This window comes from Podarcis tiliguerta (assembly GCF_965153285.1).
Source record: "Podarcis tiliguerta genome assembly, chromosome: 11".
NCBI lineage: Eukaryota > Metazoa > Chordata > Lepidosauria > Squamata > Lacertidae > Podarcis > Podarcis tiliguerta.
The window spans coordinates 9,484,054-9,504,299 of NC_139544.1; the positions used below are offsets into that span (position 1 = coordinate 9,484,054).

Here is a 20,246-nt window from a genome sequence, read left to right on the forward strand (position 1 = left end):
AAACAGTGAAGCAGGGAAGGGGGGCAGGGAGAGTTCAGGTCTATAAAGGGATAGCAGTGGGAAGAAAGTACCATAAGCGCATTTGTTGTAAAGCATCCCTTTTCCTTCTTTCCCTCTGGGGCACCAGACTGTAGGAAAAGTAGAGAAAGAAAAGGTAAAGGGAAAACAATTCTTTCAAGACCAGTCAGAGTTTAATGAATGAAGTACTGTCGTTTTAGGGATACGGGTGGCGCTGTGGGTAAAACCTCAGCGCCTAGGACTTGCCGATCACATGGTTGGCGGTTCGAATCCCCGCGGCGGGGTGAGCTCCCGTCTTTCGGTCCCAGCTCCTGCCCACCTAGCAGTTCGAAAGCACCCCTAAGTGCAAGTAGATAAATAGGTACCGCTTTATAGCGGGAAGGTAAACGGCGTTTCCGTGTGCTGCGCTGGTGCTGGCTCACCAGAGCAGCTTCGTCACGCTGGCCACGTGACCCGGAAGTGTCTCCGGACAGCGCTGGCCCCCGGCCTCTTAAGTGAGATGGGCGCACAACCCCAGAGTCGGACACGACTGGCCCGTACGGGCAGGGGTACCTTTACCTTTACCTTTACTGTCGTTTTATTCAGCCTTCAGTTTAAACAAGAAAGACCAAATGCAACTCATGATATTAAAAGCAGATGGAGATCTTTTAAAACAAAGTGTGTGTGTGTCCCGCCCCCCCGGCAGTTTTTCCATGGTTAAATGGTTAAACTATCCCTGAAAGAAATTAAAAGTATTTCTTACTATTTAATTAATAGTGTAGGACTTACGGTGTGTTTGATCCTATTCTTCAAGTGCCTTTTAAAATCCATTCTCTCTCCACTCATCGTGTCAACACAGTATCTTGCTCCCTAAACTGCTATCTGTAGCAACATGGGACGACTCTTTCATTTGTAGCAAAGGTTTCCAGCCATTTTCAAGAGAAAGAGGGGAGGGAGTTACTTAAGCACTCTTGAAAACTGCGTAGGAGCTTAAGATCCGGTGTTATTTTTTGAACTGGCTGAGGCAATCGGATGCACCCGCTCCGTAGAAGTGCTTGTGAGCAACCCCGATATAGAAGCAGTTCTACATATATGTAAAGTACCGTATTTTTTGCTCTATAAGACTCACTTTTTCCCTCCTAAAAAGTAAGGGGAAATGTGTGTGCGTCTTATGGAGCGAATGCAGGCTGCACAGCTATCCCAGAAGGCAGAACAGCAAGAGGGGTTGCTGCTTTCACTGCGCAGAGATCCATCTTGCTGTTCTGCCTTCTGAGATTCAGAATATTTTTTTTCTTGTTTTCCTCCTCCAAAAACTAGGTGCGTCTTGTGGTCTGGTGCGTCTTATAGAGCGAAAAATACGGTACTTTTCTAACAATGGTTGTTTCCCCTGCAATAGAATTTCTATGCTGTCACGACCCACAAAATGCCTGGTGGTAGCATAGGGCTTTCTCTGTACGGCATTGAGGGACCTTACACAGAGCACCTGCTAAGACTGATACCGTATTTTTCGCTCCATAGGGCGCACCGGACCATAGGGCGCACGGGGGGATTATTCCCTCCCCAGCCACGGGGCTGGGGAAGCCCGAGCTTCCTCCGACCCCAGCCCCCAGAACAGGTCCAGGAGCGGTGGCAAGATTGCGCGCAACCTCGCCGCCGCTCCCAGAGCTTGTGGGGCTGGGGATCGGGGAAGCCTGAGCTTCCCCCCGACCCCAGAACAGGCTGCTATCCGTAAGCCTTCGGAGGCTTGCGGATAGCTGCCTGAAGCCCGGGGTGCGCAGTGAAAGCCTGCATTTCAGCGAAAGCCTGCATTCACTCCATAGGACGCACACACATTTCCCCTTCATTTTTGGAGGGGAAAAAGTGCGTCCTACAGAGCGAAAAATACGGTAAATGTGGCCTAAGCCTACCTTGCAAGATCTGTCACACAGGTGTGTCTTCGTATGTACAACAGATCAGTGTCCTTAGAAGTTCAATCTACTGACCAGACCAAGGACTGTGGCACAATGCAGATTACGAGAGTGGGGTATGGAAGGAGGCAAGGCTTCCAAAGGAAACACATTTATTCCCCCCCCCCCCCCAGGGGCATTTGCTTTTCTGTTTATGCGCCACAGCACTGCACCAAAGGATACATAAAACTGCTGTGTGGCCAACATTGCAAGTTGCTTTTGAAAACAACTCCCTCCATGCCCCATTTGGGTCACTTGTATGTTTCTAGGATGTGTTCTGACTTTTCCGGCATTATAGGAGTCAGTTCCCACATCTCCAAAATTCACTTCTGTGTGCCTTACTTACTTCTGCCTGGGAAATACAGTGTGCCAAATCCCCCTCTGTACATAGGACTTGAGAAAACAAGTTATAGAATTACTGGTCTTCGCCCTTTACAGAAGGGAGGTGTGATCACCACTAAGTTGTATACCCTAGTTTAGAATTCCAGAGTATGGGCTGTAGCCAATGTCAGAAAACACCCACTGATATCCCCTCTGCAAAGAGAAAATAGTCCTTCTGTCCAGGAATTTGGACATCTTGGCAAACTATTGTTGGGGGAAACCTGGAAATGGAAGACAGAGGGTATGATTTTGCTACCCATAATCTTCCAAACTGATTCTATTCTTTTTAACACAGTGACGCATAACAGATTCATTTTTGTTATCTTCTCACTTAACATATCATTGCTAAAATTTCAAAAGATAGGATGAGCCACATCACAAGTGCGCCTTGGTGCCTTGGCTGGTTCCTGGATTTCCATTCTCTTTTAAATATTTGATATTATTTGACTGAAGCAATTGTGCAAGAGGCTGAACAAAGGGAGCGTCCATCACTATTCAAGGTGATGTAGAAAACTGAGGGTGGGGAATCATTTTAGGTCTGAAGGTCACACCCTCACAGGCAGCCAGGGGTAATATTCATGCGAGTCTTACCACTGTGCAACAGATTACAGTCCAGCCGTGCAAAAAATCAGGTTTCTACACATACACCTGTCCGTTCAAATTTGAGCCAAACAAGAGGCATTATCACAGTTTGAGCACACATTCTTGGCAAAGCACTTAGGAAGAGGGTGACCTATTGGAGGAGGGCATCCTGAGGGCCAAAGAAAGAGGTCCCAAGAGCCACATTTATGCCTAGGCCTGAGGCTCCTCACTCCTGATGTAAATGACTAATTTCTGCTACTCAAACACCAGCATACAATTCCTCTCTAACCTCGGTTCCACTAAAGTCGAAAGAAATATGGCTACCACAAAACTTCAGGAAACTGTATATTGATATATTATCCAAAACTGGTTTGAAGTCTGTATCTTGCTAGCGGTTTCATAATTTTTGACCTGGGAATATATCGCAAATCACGATGTGTGTGTGTGTGTGTGTTTGGGTGTGCGCTAAGCAAAAATCATAATGTGGGGAAAACCATGAAGCCAGCCAATGCTCTCGATTCCTGCAGCCCGTTAACTCTGCCTGCTCAACTTCCTGCAGGAGGCAGCAAATCACAAGAGCAGGTGCCAGCAAAAATTACAATGCAGGGAAAAACATGAAGCCGGCCAATGCCTCTACATAGCTCCATCCTTATTTCAGATGTTGTGATTTATCAGTATATCGCAATGTTTAGCCAGTGATATATCATGATGGTGAAAACCAGATATTGCCTGGCCCTACTGTGTACTATTTAAATCACAATTATCCAATGCCTAAAATATCCAGTTCATGCAACGATTTAGTCTGTGGGCCCTTAATCTACTGACCCAAGATATCTTCTAAGGAAAGGGCCCATTCAGATGCAACTAGGCTTGAGCTTTGTGCCTGCATGTTCTGTTTTTGCACCACTTTTTCTCTCTTCAGCACATCAAGATTGAAGACTTTCTTGGTTAACCAAACCTATAGGGCAGAATCCTTGTTGCACAAGCAGAAATCTGCTCATGTAAGAGACACCACCTTCTCTTCTGCCTCTGCAGCCAGTGGCGTAGCATGGGGGGTGCAGGGGGGGGGGCCCGGCGGCACCGGGCACAACATCTGGGGGGGGGCGCTCGCACTCGCAGCTCTCTGCCCCTACCTGGCTCACTCTCTCTCTCTCACTGCAGTGCTGGCTGTGCGAATCCAATCCGAGCCGCCGGGTCGCCGCCCACTGTGGAGGGGAGGGTGCCAGGCGTGCGGTGCGGAGAGAGAGCGAGGGACTATCTGGGGGAGGGGCAGTGCAGCGGGGGGGGGTGCAAATTACTTGCCTTGCCCCGGGTGCTGACAACCCACGTTACGCCACTGCCTGCAGCCTCCCTATTTTCTTCAAAGGGTCCTCGGAGAGAAAGGAGAAGGGAAGGGGTGGCATGTCTGTTTATATGGTTTGTGCATATCTTGTCTTAATAAGGCAAGATGTAATATCTGAATCTGGTCAAGTAAAAAGTGTGGAAGGCAGAGCTCTATTAGAGTGCAATGGAAATAGAACGTTAGGGATATTTGAAGACAAAGAAGTTCAAATAAAGGCATACCAAAGATAACAGTAAGACTATGCAGAAAGAAGGAGGAAAGATAGCCAGCGAAATCAGCAGGTTTTGAGAAACTGGTTCATTGTTCATTCTGCTTCAACAAGCTGAGTAAATAGTTAGTGGATTGTGAAAGTAGTGGAAATATGAATAATTTTGAAACAAGCAAATATTAAAAGTAAAAGCAGGAATTCTTTCTGCTGAAGCCATTTAGAAAAATAAGTATTGTCCAGATAAAATTTCATTGACATTGTAAGGATAGGTGGCTGTTACTGTCGCAAGGTGTTTCATTCACTACACAAGAGTAAAGACCATGCGCCTTGATAGCACAAAACAATAGTGCTGCAGCAAGTGGATTCAGGTGAAGGGCTAGTAAAAAACAGAAGAACAGAACAGCTGGAGGAGGGGAATGAAATGCTGGCTAGAGGTGATAAAGCTTTATCAACAAAAGGACTCTCACCAAATACTTCCAAGGAGTAAATCTTTGCCAAGCAAGGACAACCCTGCTGCCCTGGAACTAGATCGTGTGGTTGGAGGGGGAAGGGGAGCATGGAAACCCAGACTAGTATCTCTACTGCAAGAATACATTTCAAAATGCACCATCAACAACCAAATTTACACCCCCCAAAAAATAACATGCATTTTTTCAAACTCTGATGTAATACAATTTCTATTTCCTTCTGTTAAACTAATGGCCAGTCTAATATCAAGTGATTTGTTATAAAAAGCCCCCTCCAATAGTTCTAAAATTAACAATGGCATAGCTACTTGAGTGTTTTGTTTTGTTTTTGATGATGTACACTTATGGCACCAGCAGCCATCATCTTACAAGAAATGTATTCCCCTTCCTTTCTCACACAGGACACAATACCAAAATGGCACTTGCCATCTACAGTTCTTTTTTCCTTTTTTTAAAAAAGTAGCACCTGTATGTTTTTCAAATTGGTGACTGATTAATCATGGGCATCTTTTAGTCATTCAAAATATATCTTAAATACACATTAAGCAACAAAATCTTGCAATCCTGTATGTTCAAGTCTCTCCCCCCCCATTGTTTTCTATAAACACCATGCCTCCTGCTCAGTTCTTTAAGGCCTTTGCATCTAAGTAGAGGAGGCATTTATATAATTTTCATATTCTTATATCTAAGAGACTCTCTCACCCACACAGAGGTCTTTTAAACTTGTTTTACAAGGGGAGGCTGATGGCATAAAAACATCTTTTACTGATTTACTTCAGCTTACATTCAACCTTCATACGTGGCTTCTGAGGTTGTCACCCATCCAGGCAGTGGCCAGAGTTGGACCTGCTTAGCAAAGATGGAGACCTCATATGCCTTCATGATACATGTTATTCAAAACATCCACATTTAACTCAAGCAGTTCTGTCTTAAATACAGTTTTCCAATACATTAGCAAAGGATACTTGGGCCCAGGCTGGATGCAACACCAAACCATATTTTAGCTTTATGTGTGTGAGCAGCCGTGGAGTCCTGGTCTCAGATGCTCCCCCTTCCTCTCTCCTCTTACGAGTCATGCCATAAGGAGAACATCATCCGCATCCATTTCTACTTTTAAACTAACCGGCAAGAGCTCTGATTAGTTTAAACTATAGTTTTAAGTATGCCAGGATCACAAACCACAATTTGACGTGGGCTTATTTGAAAAGGGGACCCCCGCCTCTCAAAAGCTAAACGTAGTTCCTCCCACCCCTCAAATTCAGATACAAAAAGAAACAGGTTAGTTCAAAACTTAAAAGAGGATGCCTCTGACCTCATGGCTGTGCTGGAGGAGGGAAGGGGGAATCTGTGAACTCAAAGCTCACTGCTACTTGCACTAAAACTACGGTTCAGTGTTTGTCTGGAAGCAGCATTTAATTCAAGCAGCAGAAGCCTGAATTTTATTTAAAGTTCAGCCTTCATTAATTGACAGTGTCTGCAGGGCAGCACAGTAGTTCTCACCTTTTAAAACTGCCTTTTCTTGCAGTAGACCTGGTTGTTCTTTTAGAATGGCCTGAACTGTCAGAATTGCTAGTTTCAGGCTGTTTACCTTTCTGAACACTGGACTGCAGAATCACCCTGAAAGGAGTAGGAGAAAGAAATTACTTAAAAGTAAACTGAAATGTACATAATGTACGAAGATAAAAACACCTACATAAGATGCCTAAAAGACAGGATTTTGTGGACAACTGTTTTTGATCTTTCCTCATTGTGTGTGGGGTAGTATTCAGATTTCTGCTCTGTTTTAAATCCACTAAAACTTTTCATTCAGACTATTAATACAGCCAACCATTTTGGGCTCAAGTTTTTACTTCCAAAACAGAGAAGCAAAGGGCTTTCTTTCTTTCTTTCTAGTGCAACAAAAGTGCCTTTATGGATCCTACCATGCAAACATCTCTGCATTACTCCTGAATGTCCTAGACAAGGCACGGGTGACCACATAATCCAACATATGAACTGATACTAAGAAATATCTAAATATAAAAAAGGAGAAGTGATTGCCCAAGCTTGACCACTGGAGTTTATAACCAAAGAAATTGGTTTTTACACACACGGAAAAACCATCTGTGAATCCCTACACTGGGGCTCAGGATTTACAAATGAACTCTTTAGTTTTCAAAAAGTTATGTGAACCAACACTTTTTTAAAAAAAAACACCACAAGATAATTTCTGCTTTGCTGCTATCCTGTTCTCCTAATGTCCTTGTTTTCTTTTCATGCTTTCCATGGGCGGTGAAGCAGGAACAAACTTCTTAAATTCCTCCACTTCACTACCCAGTTATTACTGGAAAGGGGAGAGATTTCATCAGCATGACAAACCTAGACAGCATTTTAAAAAGCAGAGACATCACCTTGCCAACAAAGGTCCGTATAGTAAAAGCTATGGTTTTCCCAGTAGTGATGTATGGAAGTGAGAGCTGGACCATAAAGAAGGCTGATCGCCGAAGAATGGATGCTTTTGAATTATGGTGCTGGAGGAGACTCTTGAGAGTCCCATGGACTGCAAGAAGATCAAACGCATCCATTCTTAAGGAAATCAGCCCTGAGTGCTCACTGGAAGGACAGATCGTGAAGCTGAGGCTCCAATACTTTGGCCTCATGAGAAGAGAAGACTCCCTGAAAAAGACCCTGATGTTGGGAAAGATGGAGGGCCCAAGGAGAAGGGGACGACAGAGGGCGAGATGGTTAGACAGTGTTCTCAAAGCTACAAACATGAGTCTGACCAAACTGCGGGAGGCAGTGGAAGACAGGAGTGCCTGGCGTGCTCTGGTCCATGGGGTCACGAAGAGTCGGACACGACTGAACGACTAAACAACAACAACAACATTACCCTACTGCAAACCCTTTCCCTCCTAGCTGGTGACCTGGTGCACACTCACATAGCATCTTAGATAACCATTTCCAGAAGGTGATGCTTGGGGAGTGCTCTCTGGCCCTGTGGAGCCTTCAACGTAGGGTTCCTCAAGGTTCAATTTTATCCTCTATGCTATTTAACATCTCCATGAAACCGCTGAGTGAGGTTATTATTCAGAGCTTTAGGGTATGTTGTCAGCAATGAGCTGATGACACACAACAATGTCTCCTTTACATCTGCAGGTGAGGCAGTGGACGGACAGGACCAGGTGAGACGAAGGCATGGTCAGTGGGCGGCTCCCTAGACCGGATGCCTGCTCTTGATGGAATTACACTCCCTTGGAAGGAGTGGGTGCATAGCTTGGGGGTACTCCTGGATCCTTTGCTTTCGCTGGAGGCTCAGGTGACCTCAGAGGTGTGGAGCACCTTCCATCAGTTTTGGCTGTTGACCCAGCTGCACCTCTATCTGAACAGGGATGACCTAACTTCCGTTGTCTATGTTCTGGTAATCTCCAGGCTGGATTACTGTGATGTGTTATATGTAGGGCTGCCTCTGAGGATGGCGTCCAGGCTGGTCACCAGGGCAGGACGGTTTGAGCACATTACGCCAATTCTGGCCTGACAGCACTGGCTGCCAATTAGTTTCCAATTCAAAGTACGGGTTTTGACCTACAAAGCCTTAAATGACTCAGGACCACCTCTCCCTATTTGAACCATCCTGCACCCTGCAATCATCACCTGAGGCCATTCTTCACGTACCTACGGGACCGCCTCTCCTGGTATGCCCCGCGGAGGACCTTAAGGTCCACAAATGACAATATTTTGGAGGTCCCAGGTCACAAGGTGGTTAGATTGGTCAGAACTAGGGCCAGGGCCTTTTCAGTACTGGCCCCGACTTGGTGGAACGCTCTGTCACAAGAGATTAGGGCCCTGAAGGACTTGACATCTGCAAGACAGAGCTGTTCCACCTGGCCTTTGGTTTGGACTCTTATGTCCAAACCCTGACCCTTATGTTTTCCCTTCCCTTATGGTTTTGATCCATGGGTTCCTTAAAAATGAGGCTGCATTTTAAATTGCATTTTAACCTGTATTTTAAATTGGTTGCCCCCCCCCTTATGATTTTACTGTAATTTTACTGGTGTTAGCCGCCCTGAGCCCAGCTCTGGCCAGGGAGTGTGGGGTGTAAATAAAATGTTATGATTATGATTATTATGTGCCTCCTCCACGAGAGGTCCGGGGGGTAGCAACATGAGAACAGGGCCTTCTCTGCAGTGGCTCCCAGTTTGTGGAATGCTCTCCCCAGGGAGGCCCGTCTGGCACCTTCATTATACCTCTAAGGGCATCAGGTGTTCTCTTCTTCCAAGCCTTTGGCTGATTAACAATTCTATGTTCTTTTAAATGTGTTTTTGGGAGGGGTGTGTTACTGGTTTTCTCTTTTTCTGTTCTTGTTTTTATTACGTATTTTGTGTTTTCATTTGGTATTTTTATGCTGTGAGCCACCCTGCGATCTTTGGATGAAGGGCAGTACACAAATTTAAACAAATAAATCCCATATCGTCAGCTCTGATACTGTAGAAGAATTTGCCCCTGTCTGTTCCTGTAAGTAATTAAGTGGGCTGCAATAATAGTTCTGTTCAGTGAAACTTTCCAGGAGGGACAATGGCTAGGTGACTATGGATTTCTTTATTCTTACTTTAAAAATAATAAATTGATATGTTTTCAGTTTATTTCTATTTATTCTATTCTTAGCCACTTTAGATATATAAAAAAGCATTCCTGAAAACTTTAACAGGACAGTAAAAATTCAGGTCAGCTATTAAAAAAACATTTTCCTCCACAAAGGGTATGAACCAGTCATTGAGAGGACAATTAACAGAGCAATCCTAACTTACCTTTACACCAGAATTGGGGAAGAGGGAAAGAGTGATCAGCTGGTACAATGGGAGTCAGATCCACTGCTTGGCTATTTCATAGGAGCCAGAGCAGGAGGTGGGGGACAACAGATTTCACCCCCTGCCAGGGGCTGTAATAGGAAGGAATTAACTATGGCCACCCTATGACAGGCATTCAGTTTCAGTGATTCTGTGGGAAAGTGAGGGAAACAAAGGGCCTATGGTTCTGGTGTATCCACAGCCAGCCCTGATAAGCCCCCTTCTTACCTCCTCCACCCAACATCAGTGGTGGAAGGTCTAAAGATCTAAGTGTCTTCTCACTGGTACACCTCCATCTCCATCATAGCAGCACTCCCAGGGACAAAGGATTGCTCCATTAAGATGCTAAATCCCTCTTCTACAGCAGTGACCCCTCCCTCTCCCCCCACATTTTGTAAGTGGGTGCATTTCAGATAAGCGACAGGTTCTGCAAGACTGCAACTGTAGTGGCAACTGCAAAGGGAAGAGACAGTTTAATTCCTCACCGTAATTGTCTCTTTCGCTTTGTGACACCAATTCATTTCATTGGTTGCAATGCATAGCTCATTGCTTCTATTGTGAAGCAAGAAATGTGCCTCAAGTCTCCAGGAGTTAATAAAATGCAAGCTATTCTAAGCACACTAAGGCTGATGTGTATACAGTACAGTGATTTACTGCATTTTTAAAACTAAAAATGCAGGATATGCTAATTTCCAGAAACAACACAGAGCAAGACAATGGTCTACAACTATAAAGAATGGGAGCGGGCATCTGTATGAAATGGCTAGGAGCTGCTATCAAGGTTCCAGCAATATGTGAATGACATCCTGCTCTTTCTCTTTATTCCCTGCATTGTAGGGGGTTGGACTAGATTGCCCCGGGATTCACTTCCGGCTGTACAATTCTATAATTCTATATTTATCAAGTTAAGGAAATCATCTATGCCTCATTTCTGTAGGTTTAAATTGGAGCATATAAGCTATTAAGCTAGTAAGCGTGAGCAGAGTTAAGGACTGAAAGTTGCAATGAAGCACAAGCTGCTCAACACAAGACCTTCTTGTTAAAGATACAGGAAAATGTGAAATATTCCAAAGTATCACTAGGGGGCATAAGGCCTCGTTTCTTAAATCGGCCCAGTACGATCCAAGACACAACAAACTTTCATTTTTTCATAAACTATTTTACATTTCCATCCTAAATCAGACAGAAAGGTGGGATTTAAGACTTTCATATGTGAAAAAATACAGAATACCTGCAATCCAGAAAATAGTCTTCCCCTTTTACATTCCTTCACTTACAGCACAATCCTATGCAGCCTTATTCACAGGGATTGCAAGTTTCAGTGTCTGACCTGTACTGCCCTGACAAAGCACTGTCTGCATCTTTTCAAATTCATAATCTGAGAATCAAAACCCAGCACAGATTACTGAGGCAAGGTAGGTATTCAAAACTAGTCCAGAACTAGGAGACGAAGAAACCCCAAACGACCTTTCATATGCCGATAACAAGATGAACACCAGACAAGAAAAGAACACCACCCTGCAAATGCCTGGCAGTTTTCGAAGGGCAATTCTAAAGCACACAAATCACAATCGGTTTTCTTGTAAAAGCAAGTAGCCCAAGGTCCATGATGCCTTGCAAAAAAAAAAGGGGGGGGGAGGGGAAAAGAAGAAGGCTGTAAAAGCTTGGAGCATGCATTTATGAAAGAGGCGAGAAGGTGAACTTCTGTAAAGAATGTAATAGGGACACACTTACACTATGACTCTGTCAAGGGAGGTCCTGCTGGACCTAGGTTCTTAACCCATCTAGACAGAATAGGAGGTTGGGAAGAAGGGAGCCACACACAATCCACCAGATGACAATGCTACTCAGGACAGACACCAGCATAGCTAGGAGACATCTAAAAAGGGGTGAGGGTGGGGAGGAAGAGATGGATATGAAATCAAAGGGGAAAATCAAGAACTCTTTTTTTAAAGAAATGAGTGGTACATTTCAGCCAGTTGCAGTTGAAAAAAGGGGAAAAAAGCTCTATCCGTGTTCTTTGGTGCTGTGGGGGGGAAATCCCTTCCCTGTTCAAAAGCTATGCTGTATTTTTAGGGAGATTATTTTAACCTTCGTTTGATTTACAGGGTGAATCTAGGAAGGATTCTGCAAATCACTTTTCACCTCAAATACCCCAAACTCTGTCTTAGCTGGAACTTAACTGACAGATTTGTCCAAATGCCATTTAAGAATACAATTTAAGAGCCTGCGGCATCATGCCACTGGTCCATTTAGTCTCGCATCCTCACAGTGGTAACCAGGTACTTATGGGAAGATAAAAAGCAGGACCTCAGTGCAATCTACGCCCTTAAAAACACACAGACACAAAACTTTGTTCATAATATAGCATACCAATATTAAATGCTCTCTGTGGGAGGGTCCATCAATTCATAGCTGTCAACGTTTCCCTTTTTTTAAGGGAAATTCCCTTATTCCATATAGGATTCCTCGCAAGAAAAGGGAAAAGTTGACAGCTATGCATCAATTAGGCTACATCTGCTTCACTAATATTTAGTCTGCCTGATCTAACAGCAACATCAGCACCAAAACATACATCCACACTTCGAACAAAACACACAGAGAGATGTGCTGCTTTTCTACATTAAAATTATATTTTTAAAGTATTGCATACTTTTTGCCCGATATGCTTTTTTTCTAACCATAATGCACATGCAAAGGAATTTCTTTTGGCCCAAAACCTTCACACTCTCACACACAAACACAGGGAACTGTTCCAGCAGCAGTTTCTCTAAAAGCAGAAAGCAAGAAACTTTTAAGTTATGGGTAGGAAAACCAATCCTGGAAGGGCCTTGTTTTGTAGCAGTTTTGTTTTTAAAAATACACTGAAACAAAGAAGCTTTTAGGCATTGATGTAATGTTTGGTTTAGTAAGTGTTTTGTGATTTAGCCATTGAGCCTGATATGTTAGGAGATGCGGCAGAGAGGAGAATTTACTGATGTTAAGGAACTGAGAAGACCTGGACATCGAGGTGACAGCTAGTGGCAATGAATTAATTGTGTACAACTTTTAGAGTACCTAAAAACATACGGAAGAAGTCAGTCTTTAAGAAAGAGGCTTTTGCATTTACAGATGCAAAATGAAATTAACTTACGTTAGTGGAACTGAGTTTCCTTTTGACTGCCGTTTACTTTTCAGGGCACGAAGCTTATCTCCTTGCGTAACTGAGTGCATTTCTTCTTCATCACCACTGTACTGTAAATAAATGGTAAGTCATTGGAATAATTTATAGTATACTTCAAAGTCTTGATGCTGAAGCATAAAACTTCATGCATACCAGACCCCCAGTAAACTAATGAACTTTTCACCTAAAGTTGCAACAGATTTCATAAAAACATTTCTTTAGCATTTTGGTGCGTATCTGTTGTATTTTCTTGTTAACACAGGCATAAAAACCCACAGGAGGAACGCCCTCTCCACAGCAACAGAAACTTGTGTGTGTATCTCTCTTCTGCTACTCAAAAAGGAATATCTAAATTCAACTATATTATGCCCATACCTTACCTGTAGAATGTCCTTTCAATCTTGCTCATTCATCAGACATTTTTCCCTACTCTTAGGAAGCTTTTCAGGAATAGGAATACAGAAGAGCATACAAAAAGAATCCAACCACTTTTGCTTTATTATACCCACATTTAGCAATGCCCTAAGATTTACAACAGCACGACGTTCGGGTGATTACCGGTTCAGAATCTTTACTGCTGCCAATCTGACTTTTGGAATCATGAATTGAAATGTCATCTACTCCTGAAAGAATTTTTGTAACAGTGTATTTTGCTGTCTTCCTTAGCTTTGCACGGAGTATATCACCTTCCAACCAAAGTTCTGACTGTTTCCTGTTACGGAGAGAAAATACAGTAGAAATTTCCAATATCAATTTTTGACTACATTTATAAATCCAAATTCATAGGTTAAGCAGAGTCCGGTAGCAGGTGTGCCACCCTCTAATGTGGTACAAAATGGTCTCAATATAGTCATGTAAAATATTTATCGCATTGCATCCAACTATGCCCTTCCATTTGCAGAACTGCTTTGACCTAGCAGCGGTTTCCAGTAATTGGAAAATGAGGTTATTTTTTGCCAATTCCTCCTCCTCTTCTCTGCAACACCCTCCCCAACAACAAAAAAAGCAATCTGCTCTGGAGGGTTGGTGGAATCTTTGGAACAGCATGGGAAGTAGTGTGGAGGGGTGCCGGGGGAATCATTAAAAATTGTCTCCCTTACATTAGAGGAGTGGATCTCAGCTGAATCAAAAGCCCTTTTGTGAACAGGTGGATGTAAACCAGAGTTGTTGTTTTTTAAAAAACCAACAACTATAATTTTATTTCCACCTTGAAAGTTTTACTGAAAGGCAGGAGACAAACATTTCAGAGAGCTATTGCTGTTGTTTGTTTAAAACAATTAGATGTATTAGTAGATTAAAAAGTTGCTTTCAGTCTGCTGGCAGGCTTAATGAGTGCTGACTGAAGTCTTGCAGTGTACTTGTTTTATCATACTAATCTGATGCTAAGGCATCAATCAATATCGATATTTTAATCACCGCATTTTAGACATTTCATTGCTATGTTTTGTGCATGTTCTTCACCTTAAAAAACAATAGTTTCATTTCATTTTTGTATACACTTCAGTAGTAATTCATATATATTGATGTTTCTACCCAATTCTGTACCATAGTCTATAATTTTGAGGTTGAGTTTTCTGTTTTCCTTCCCTTTTCTTTAATGCTTAGTCCAGGCAGAATGTGTGCCAACTGTACAGGCTCTGTGATTTCAGCTTCTGTCAGTAATGCACATTCAGCTGCTGAATTCTACTGCATACCCCGCAAGTGTCTCAGGGGGGAAAAAGGGACATCCCATTTTTTCTCACGATATAACAGTGTCCATTTGGGTTGCTGCGATGTTGTGCAATTTCATGGTGCAATTTTTCCCTGAAAAAAGCACTTTTGGGGGGCCACAATATCGCATGGTGCCCCAAAACATGGGTTTTTGGGCACTGTGCCTGAAGAAAGCAGGGTTTTTTGGGGGGGGCTGCAGCACAAAATCACACGAGATCACAGCAACCAAACTGGCTGGTGTGCTCTCACAATAAAAAATGGGAAGATGGTGTCTGGAAAGACGGCATCCCTGATTTGGGCTTCATAATGTTGGAAGGTATGCTACTGATGGGAAGGCAAGTCAAAGACACACAGCTCTAACCAGATGCCGGTGATTGTAGGCTGCTTATACTGCAGTTTCCAATTTACGTGCAAAGCAGCAAGCAGCAGACCAAGCCAGCAGTCAGAATTACCAGTGTCTTCAGAAGGAACACTGCCAATCGCTGCTCTCTATGTGGGTAACTGCTGTTTTATGGTCCTAACCTCCTTTAACCTATGTTTAATATATCAGAAGGCAGAATGGTCATTACCAATTTGTCTGAGGCCAGGTCCCGGTCACTGCATGCAAATAATTAAATAGCTTCAGCACTGATTCAATCTTCTGGGGGTGGGGCGTGGGAATGGGTTTAAAAGCTTACTTACTCTAACAGGAAGTGCTGCTGTGCTCCAATCACAGAGCCAGGTCTGCAGATTCTAATCCAGGCAATCGCTTCAGCAGCAGTCATCCTGTAATGCTTCATAATGTAACAGGCTATAAGTGTGCCAGTTCTGCCAAGTCCAGCTGCGTGGAACACAAATAAGCTCGTTCTTTTTTCTGGCTTTTGCAAGCAGATCCTCATTCAGGCTTTATCATGCTTTTATGCCCCCTCTGCAAACCACAACTGCTTGGGCCCTACATTTCTTAGGCCAGGCCTTCACAAAAAGGAACCCCAAGCACACCAGGCCATGTATTGGGTGTGTGTGTGTGTGTGTGTGTGACACACTATATAGCTCAGTCATACATCACATGCTCTACATGCAAAAGGTCCCAGGTTAAATCTCCAGCATTTCCAGTTAATTGGATCCATCAGGATGCAGATAATGAGGTTGCCCTTTCCAGCAACCAGTCAGAGCAGACAGCTCTGGGCTAGATGCACCAATAGTCAGACTTGCTATGAGGCAGTTACCTATGTTCCTATTCTGGCTTGAGATAATACTCTTTTCTGTAACTGACAGTATCCTCTGTGGTCAGCTCAGAGTGCCCTGTTGATGTATTTTATAAACAAATTTAAACAGCAAATGCTTGAGCAGATCCAAGCCTGGATGAAGCTCCTCAGCTTTCATCAATCTCTTCGAATGGTATGGAGATGCTCCAGAGCTGAGCCACCTGTGGCCCTCTGGGGAAATGGCGGGGGGGGGGGGGTTACCCAATTTTCAACAACTCTGCTCCCTCCTAAACCCAAATTGCTCACAGCTCACCCCATTCAGGAAGTGCTCTCCAACCTGTTTGGATTCAACACACTGTATCTGTAATCAAAACTTTCTAAATTGCACCAAAGGCATACCTGGACATAAGGTGGCAGTCGAAAGTTTGCTCTGGAAGGGATCTTTCAAAGTGAGCTTAGCTTTCGATACCCAGATTTGTAATACACAAAAAAGCAAACTAAAATATATCCGTATGTTATTCTGTAAGGATGTTCACCTTTATTTTACTTCTAAAGGCTTGAGCTGCACATTGTCACTTTTCTCCCATAAAAATCACTACCTCCTGGGTGACTTATGATGAGGCTTACCTGTAGCAGCTGGCCTCGCTGGGATGCTCTTTATTTACTACACATTTATGCAGGCAACTTATTTATTTCACATTTGTGCTTGTTACAGTTTAGTGGAATCCACTGGAACACAGGCCGAAAGCAGAATGTTTAGAGGCTTACTGCTTCCATTTCTCTGTCTCTAACTAAGCTATGTATGATTAGCAAGATTCCACATGGAAGTTGGAAGTAGTAACCTAGCAAGAGGCCACAGCAGTTAGGGATGAGATGGAAGAAAAAGCAGACTTCCAACATTCTAATGACAGAGATGTCAGAATCCTTGCAGTACAAACAATTTCAAAAAGAAACTGGTGTGATTTTGGTCAAATTGCTAAAAAAAATGCTGCGCAATGGCTGAACCAAGTGATGGTTAATAATGCATGCTGTGAATGCTATCCCAAAAAGTTAGTGTCAATTACTTTAACGCATGATTCCTGTACCTTTGCAATGAACTGCTATAGCACCTTCGGCATTTTCACAAATACTTAGGAATGTTCTGATGATGGCATCATTAGGTATACTTCCATCAGCAAAGAAGAGTTCATAGTGTTCAAAACCGGCATCTTTAAATCTCCTTGCATCATACACTCTCTTGTTTAGACGGATTATAGTGGTAACATTATGTCTTCTGAAGTAGGGAAAATAGGCCTCGGGAGCGTGGTGTGGGTAACCTGGAAGAAAGGAAACAATGAACATTTATGGTAGTGTAGAACAAAATATCAAGCAAGCCACCCAAAATACCCCACCAAAACCTATCAACCCAGCCTGTTTTCAAATACTGATTTCTATAGTTCAGCGATGTCCAATCAGGTGACCGCGATCGACAGGTAGATCCCAGAAAGATCGCAGCTGGTCGCAGGATCGTTATCGATCGCGGGATTTAAAGCAATGTATAATGAATGTTTGTGTCCCCTGCCCCGTTCCTACATAGCTTCAAAAGGGCGATCGTTTCTAGTCTGCTGATGATGTTAGTTGGCTTTATTGTTTTGTGTGCTTGTTAGTGTTGTAATTAATGGTTAGCCTCCCCCCTGCCAAAAAAAGCTCAACAACTCTGGCCTTTCCACCCTAAAATAAGTTCCTCCTCCCTCCAGTGACTATGGGTAGATCACAGCCAGTTTTTTTATACTGGGAGTAGATCGCAGTCTCTTGGGAGTTGGACGTGGCTGCTATAGTTGGTAATGCAATAAGTAACAGAATAATGTATGGTTTCCGCCACAAGTGCCTCTATCTTTTAAACATACCATTTTCAATTTTACTTCTTGAGTGTGGGCCACTGAAGGCAATGAATTTTTTGGGTATTATCCAGTTAAAGTCTCCGTTTTCAGCCCTCTGTTAAGAAAACAGAAGAATTGTTTACTTCATCCCTCAAACATCCCTGACATTAGTCACATTTGCTTCGGTGAACATAGTGAGGATGACGAGGAATGCTGATGTAAGGTTTTGCAGAATAAGAATGTGTAATTCCGATTTCATCTGGGATTATAGACCACATGCTCTCACACTGTCATGCGACAGCCTTAAGTGTATTGAAACATCTTTTTGTTATTTACCTTACTTTCCTTGACTCCACATACTTAGATATAGACTATCTTGAAAACAGAAAAAATCAAGAGCTATAAGTAATGCATGCCAATTTTAAGCAAAGACAGTCTCAGCAGTAATTATAAGTAGACATCAGTAAACAGAATGATGCTTACCTCATAGTGCTCATATTCATCTACATCAAATGAATTGAAATCAAGGAAGCCATACCGCAAAGCCTAAAATTTGCAAGAGAGCAACTTTAAAAACAACAACATAAGACTTGTAGAATGGACCATAAATGATCACTTTTAGTCTGTCTCTTTTACCATTCCATATTATCTACATTGTCTGAACTAAAACTTTACTTATGTAAATGATATATGCAAAGCACTCAGAAATTGCTATGTAAGTGTAATTATGACTACCATTCCTGCTCACACAATGGAACTTTCCCAACACTAATAATAATAATAATAATAATAATAATAATTTCTTCTCCTTCTTCTCCCCCTCCTCCTCATTGCAGCCTCCCCCAAATCCAGTCCCTTCAGTTCAATGTACTTATTCAAAACCATGGGTCACCACAAAGCTAATAAAAATAGACAACAGCTGGCTTACTGACCAGTGAAAGCCCACTCCTGAGGGTCAGAGGACCCTCTAGAATGATGCATTGTTTGAAATGAGGGGCTGCAAGAAGAGGGGGATTGATAGAATTTGGGGAGTGGGAGACATCATACAAACACGGAAGTGCAGTCTGATATCACTATGGATCCAAACCATAATTGTGGTTTGGCTTATTTCCCCCTCTTCTTAATTATCCAATCTTTTGGAAATCTTTCAGATTTCAAACTCTCCAGAATCCCATAAGGTTCTGATCAAAGTACAGTGGTGCCCTGCAAGACGAATGCCTCGCAAGACGGAAAACCTGCTAGACGAAAGGGTTTTCCGTTTTGGAGGTGCTTCGCAAAATGAATTTGCTATGGGCTTGCTTCGCAAGATGAAAATGTCTTGCGAGTTCCTGCGGGGGTTTTTTCCTCCCCCCCCCCTTTTCCCCAAGCTGCTAAGCCACTTAACAGCTGATCCGCTAAGCCGCTTATCAGCTGATCCGCTAAGCCGCTAATAGTGCTAATCCGCTAATGGGCTTGCTTCGCAAGACGAAAAAAACCGCAAGACGAAGAGACTCGCGGAACGGATTCTTTTCGTCTTGCGAGGCACCACTGTATAGGGTTCAAGATCACACATGGAATTTATTTTACTAACCTTATTTATCGCCTGAAAGCAGTCAAGCAGCGTTAGATGAAAACTGCAGGTACCAAACGCAGCATCCCTGCAAGGCACACAAGTGTGAACTCAACGTTGGCCAACTTTCCTAAGGGAAATTTTGTAGGCTTCCTGACTTGGCTACAACAACACACTCTAGCTAGTGGTTTCTATTAGCTAACAGCAAGCAGATAAATACTTGTCAAAAGGACACTTGAACCGTTCCCTAGTTTTGTGGCACACAATTACTGCTTTTCCAGCAAAAGCCAAATGGTCTCAATGCATGGGCGCTGGTTGCCTAAGCCACATCAGTGGAGCAGTGCCATGGCAAGGAAGGATCTTGTTGTGGCTGGTTGCCTTGCTCTCTTGGGTCAACAGCAAATGCGAGAGAAATGGCAGAGAGGTCAGGCTGGCTCACTCCACTAGCTGGAGTCTGCCCATCCTTGCTGCCCATGGCCAACCTGACCCTTTTTTGAGAGCCCTCCAGCCAGCAGATGCTACAAGCTTCACTGAGGCTCACGCTGACCACCATGATGAGATGAGAGGAGTATTCAGGTCAATGTGGGGAGCATCCTGTGACAACTGTCCCAACTGCTCGATTTGTTTTCTGGAATGATCTGCCCTGCATGTGTGTTGAATTCTCAGCTCTGGGTTCATTTGCTATGCTAGGCACTAGTCAGCCGCAGGTGGAAAAATAAATTGCTGCACTTGGAAGCTGTGTTGTCATGGGGGCAAAATCCACTAGCCACTTAAGTAAGTAGCGAGCTTGGCCCCCCATCAACCTTGAAGCCTGCGGCTGCAATCCAATAAACACTTATTGGGGGGGAGCCTTGCTGAACTCAGTGCAGCTTATTTAATATGAATAGGATTGCACTGTGTGTGTGTCTCTACATGTAGAGCACTATAATCTATCATACGAGAAGTGTTCAGCTGGTGTAAACACAAAACTATATTTTAGGGATCAGTAACTAAACAACAGGGACGTGGGTGGCGCTGTGGGTAAAACCTCAGTGC

General features: G+C 43.4%; 1 protein-coding gene across 12 annotated transcripts in view; it reads right to left on the bottom strand.

Moving 5' to 3' along the window:
- CDC14B (cell division cycle 14B) overlaps positions 1-20,246 on the bottom strand; it is a 57,844-nt gene that overhangs the window by 4,842 nt on the left and 32,756 nt on the right. For 4 of the 12 annotated variants that reach the window (XR_014503070.1, XM_083404085.1, XM_083404081.1 and 1 more), the window contains exons 6-14: positions 19,233-19,299; positions 18,146-18,208; positions 17,690-17,777; positions 16,889-17,119; positions 15,301-15,439; positions 13,468-13,621; positions 12,880-12,980; positions 6,424-6,540; positions 72-128 (exon numbers count right to left, since the gene is read on the bottom strand). Coding sequence is in view for 8 of the 12 variants with exons in the window: in XM_083404085.1 (XP_083260211.1) it covers positions 72-128; positions 6,424-6,540; positions 12,880-12,980; positions 13,468-13,621; positions 15,301-15,439; positions 16,889-17,119; positions 17,690-17,777; positions 18,146-18,208; positions 19,233-19,299 (1,017 nt within the window). In the remaining 4 variants the exon portion in view is untranslated. Of the gene's footprint in view, positions 1-71; positions 129-786; positions 901-6,423; positions 6,541-11,480; positions 11,626-12,879; positions 12,981-13,467; positions 13,622-15,300; positions 15,440-16,888; positions 17,120-17,689; positions 17,778-18,145; positions 18,209-19,232; positions 19,300-20,246 lie in introns of those variants that run through there. The other 8 variants (XM_083404087.1, XM_083404086.1, XM_083404083.1 and 5 more) reach the window with 4 other exon arrangements.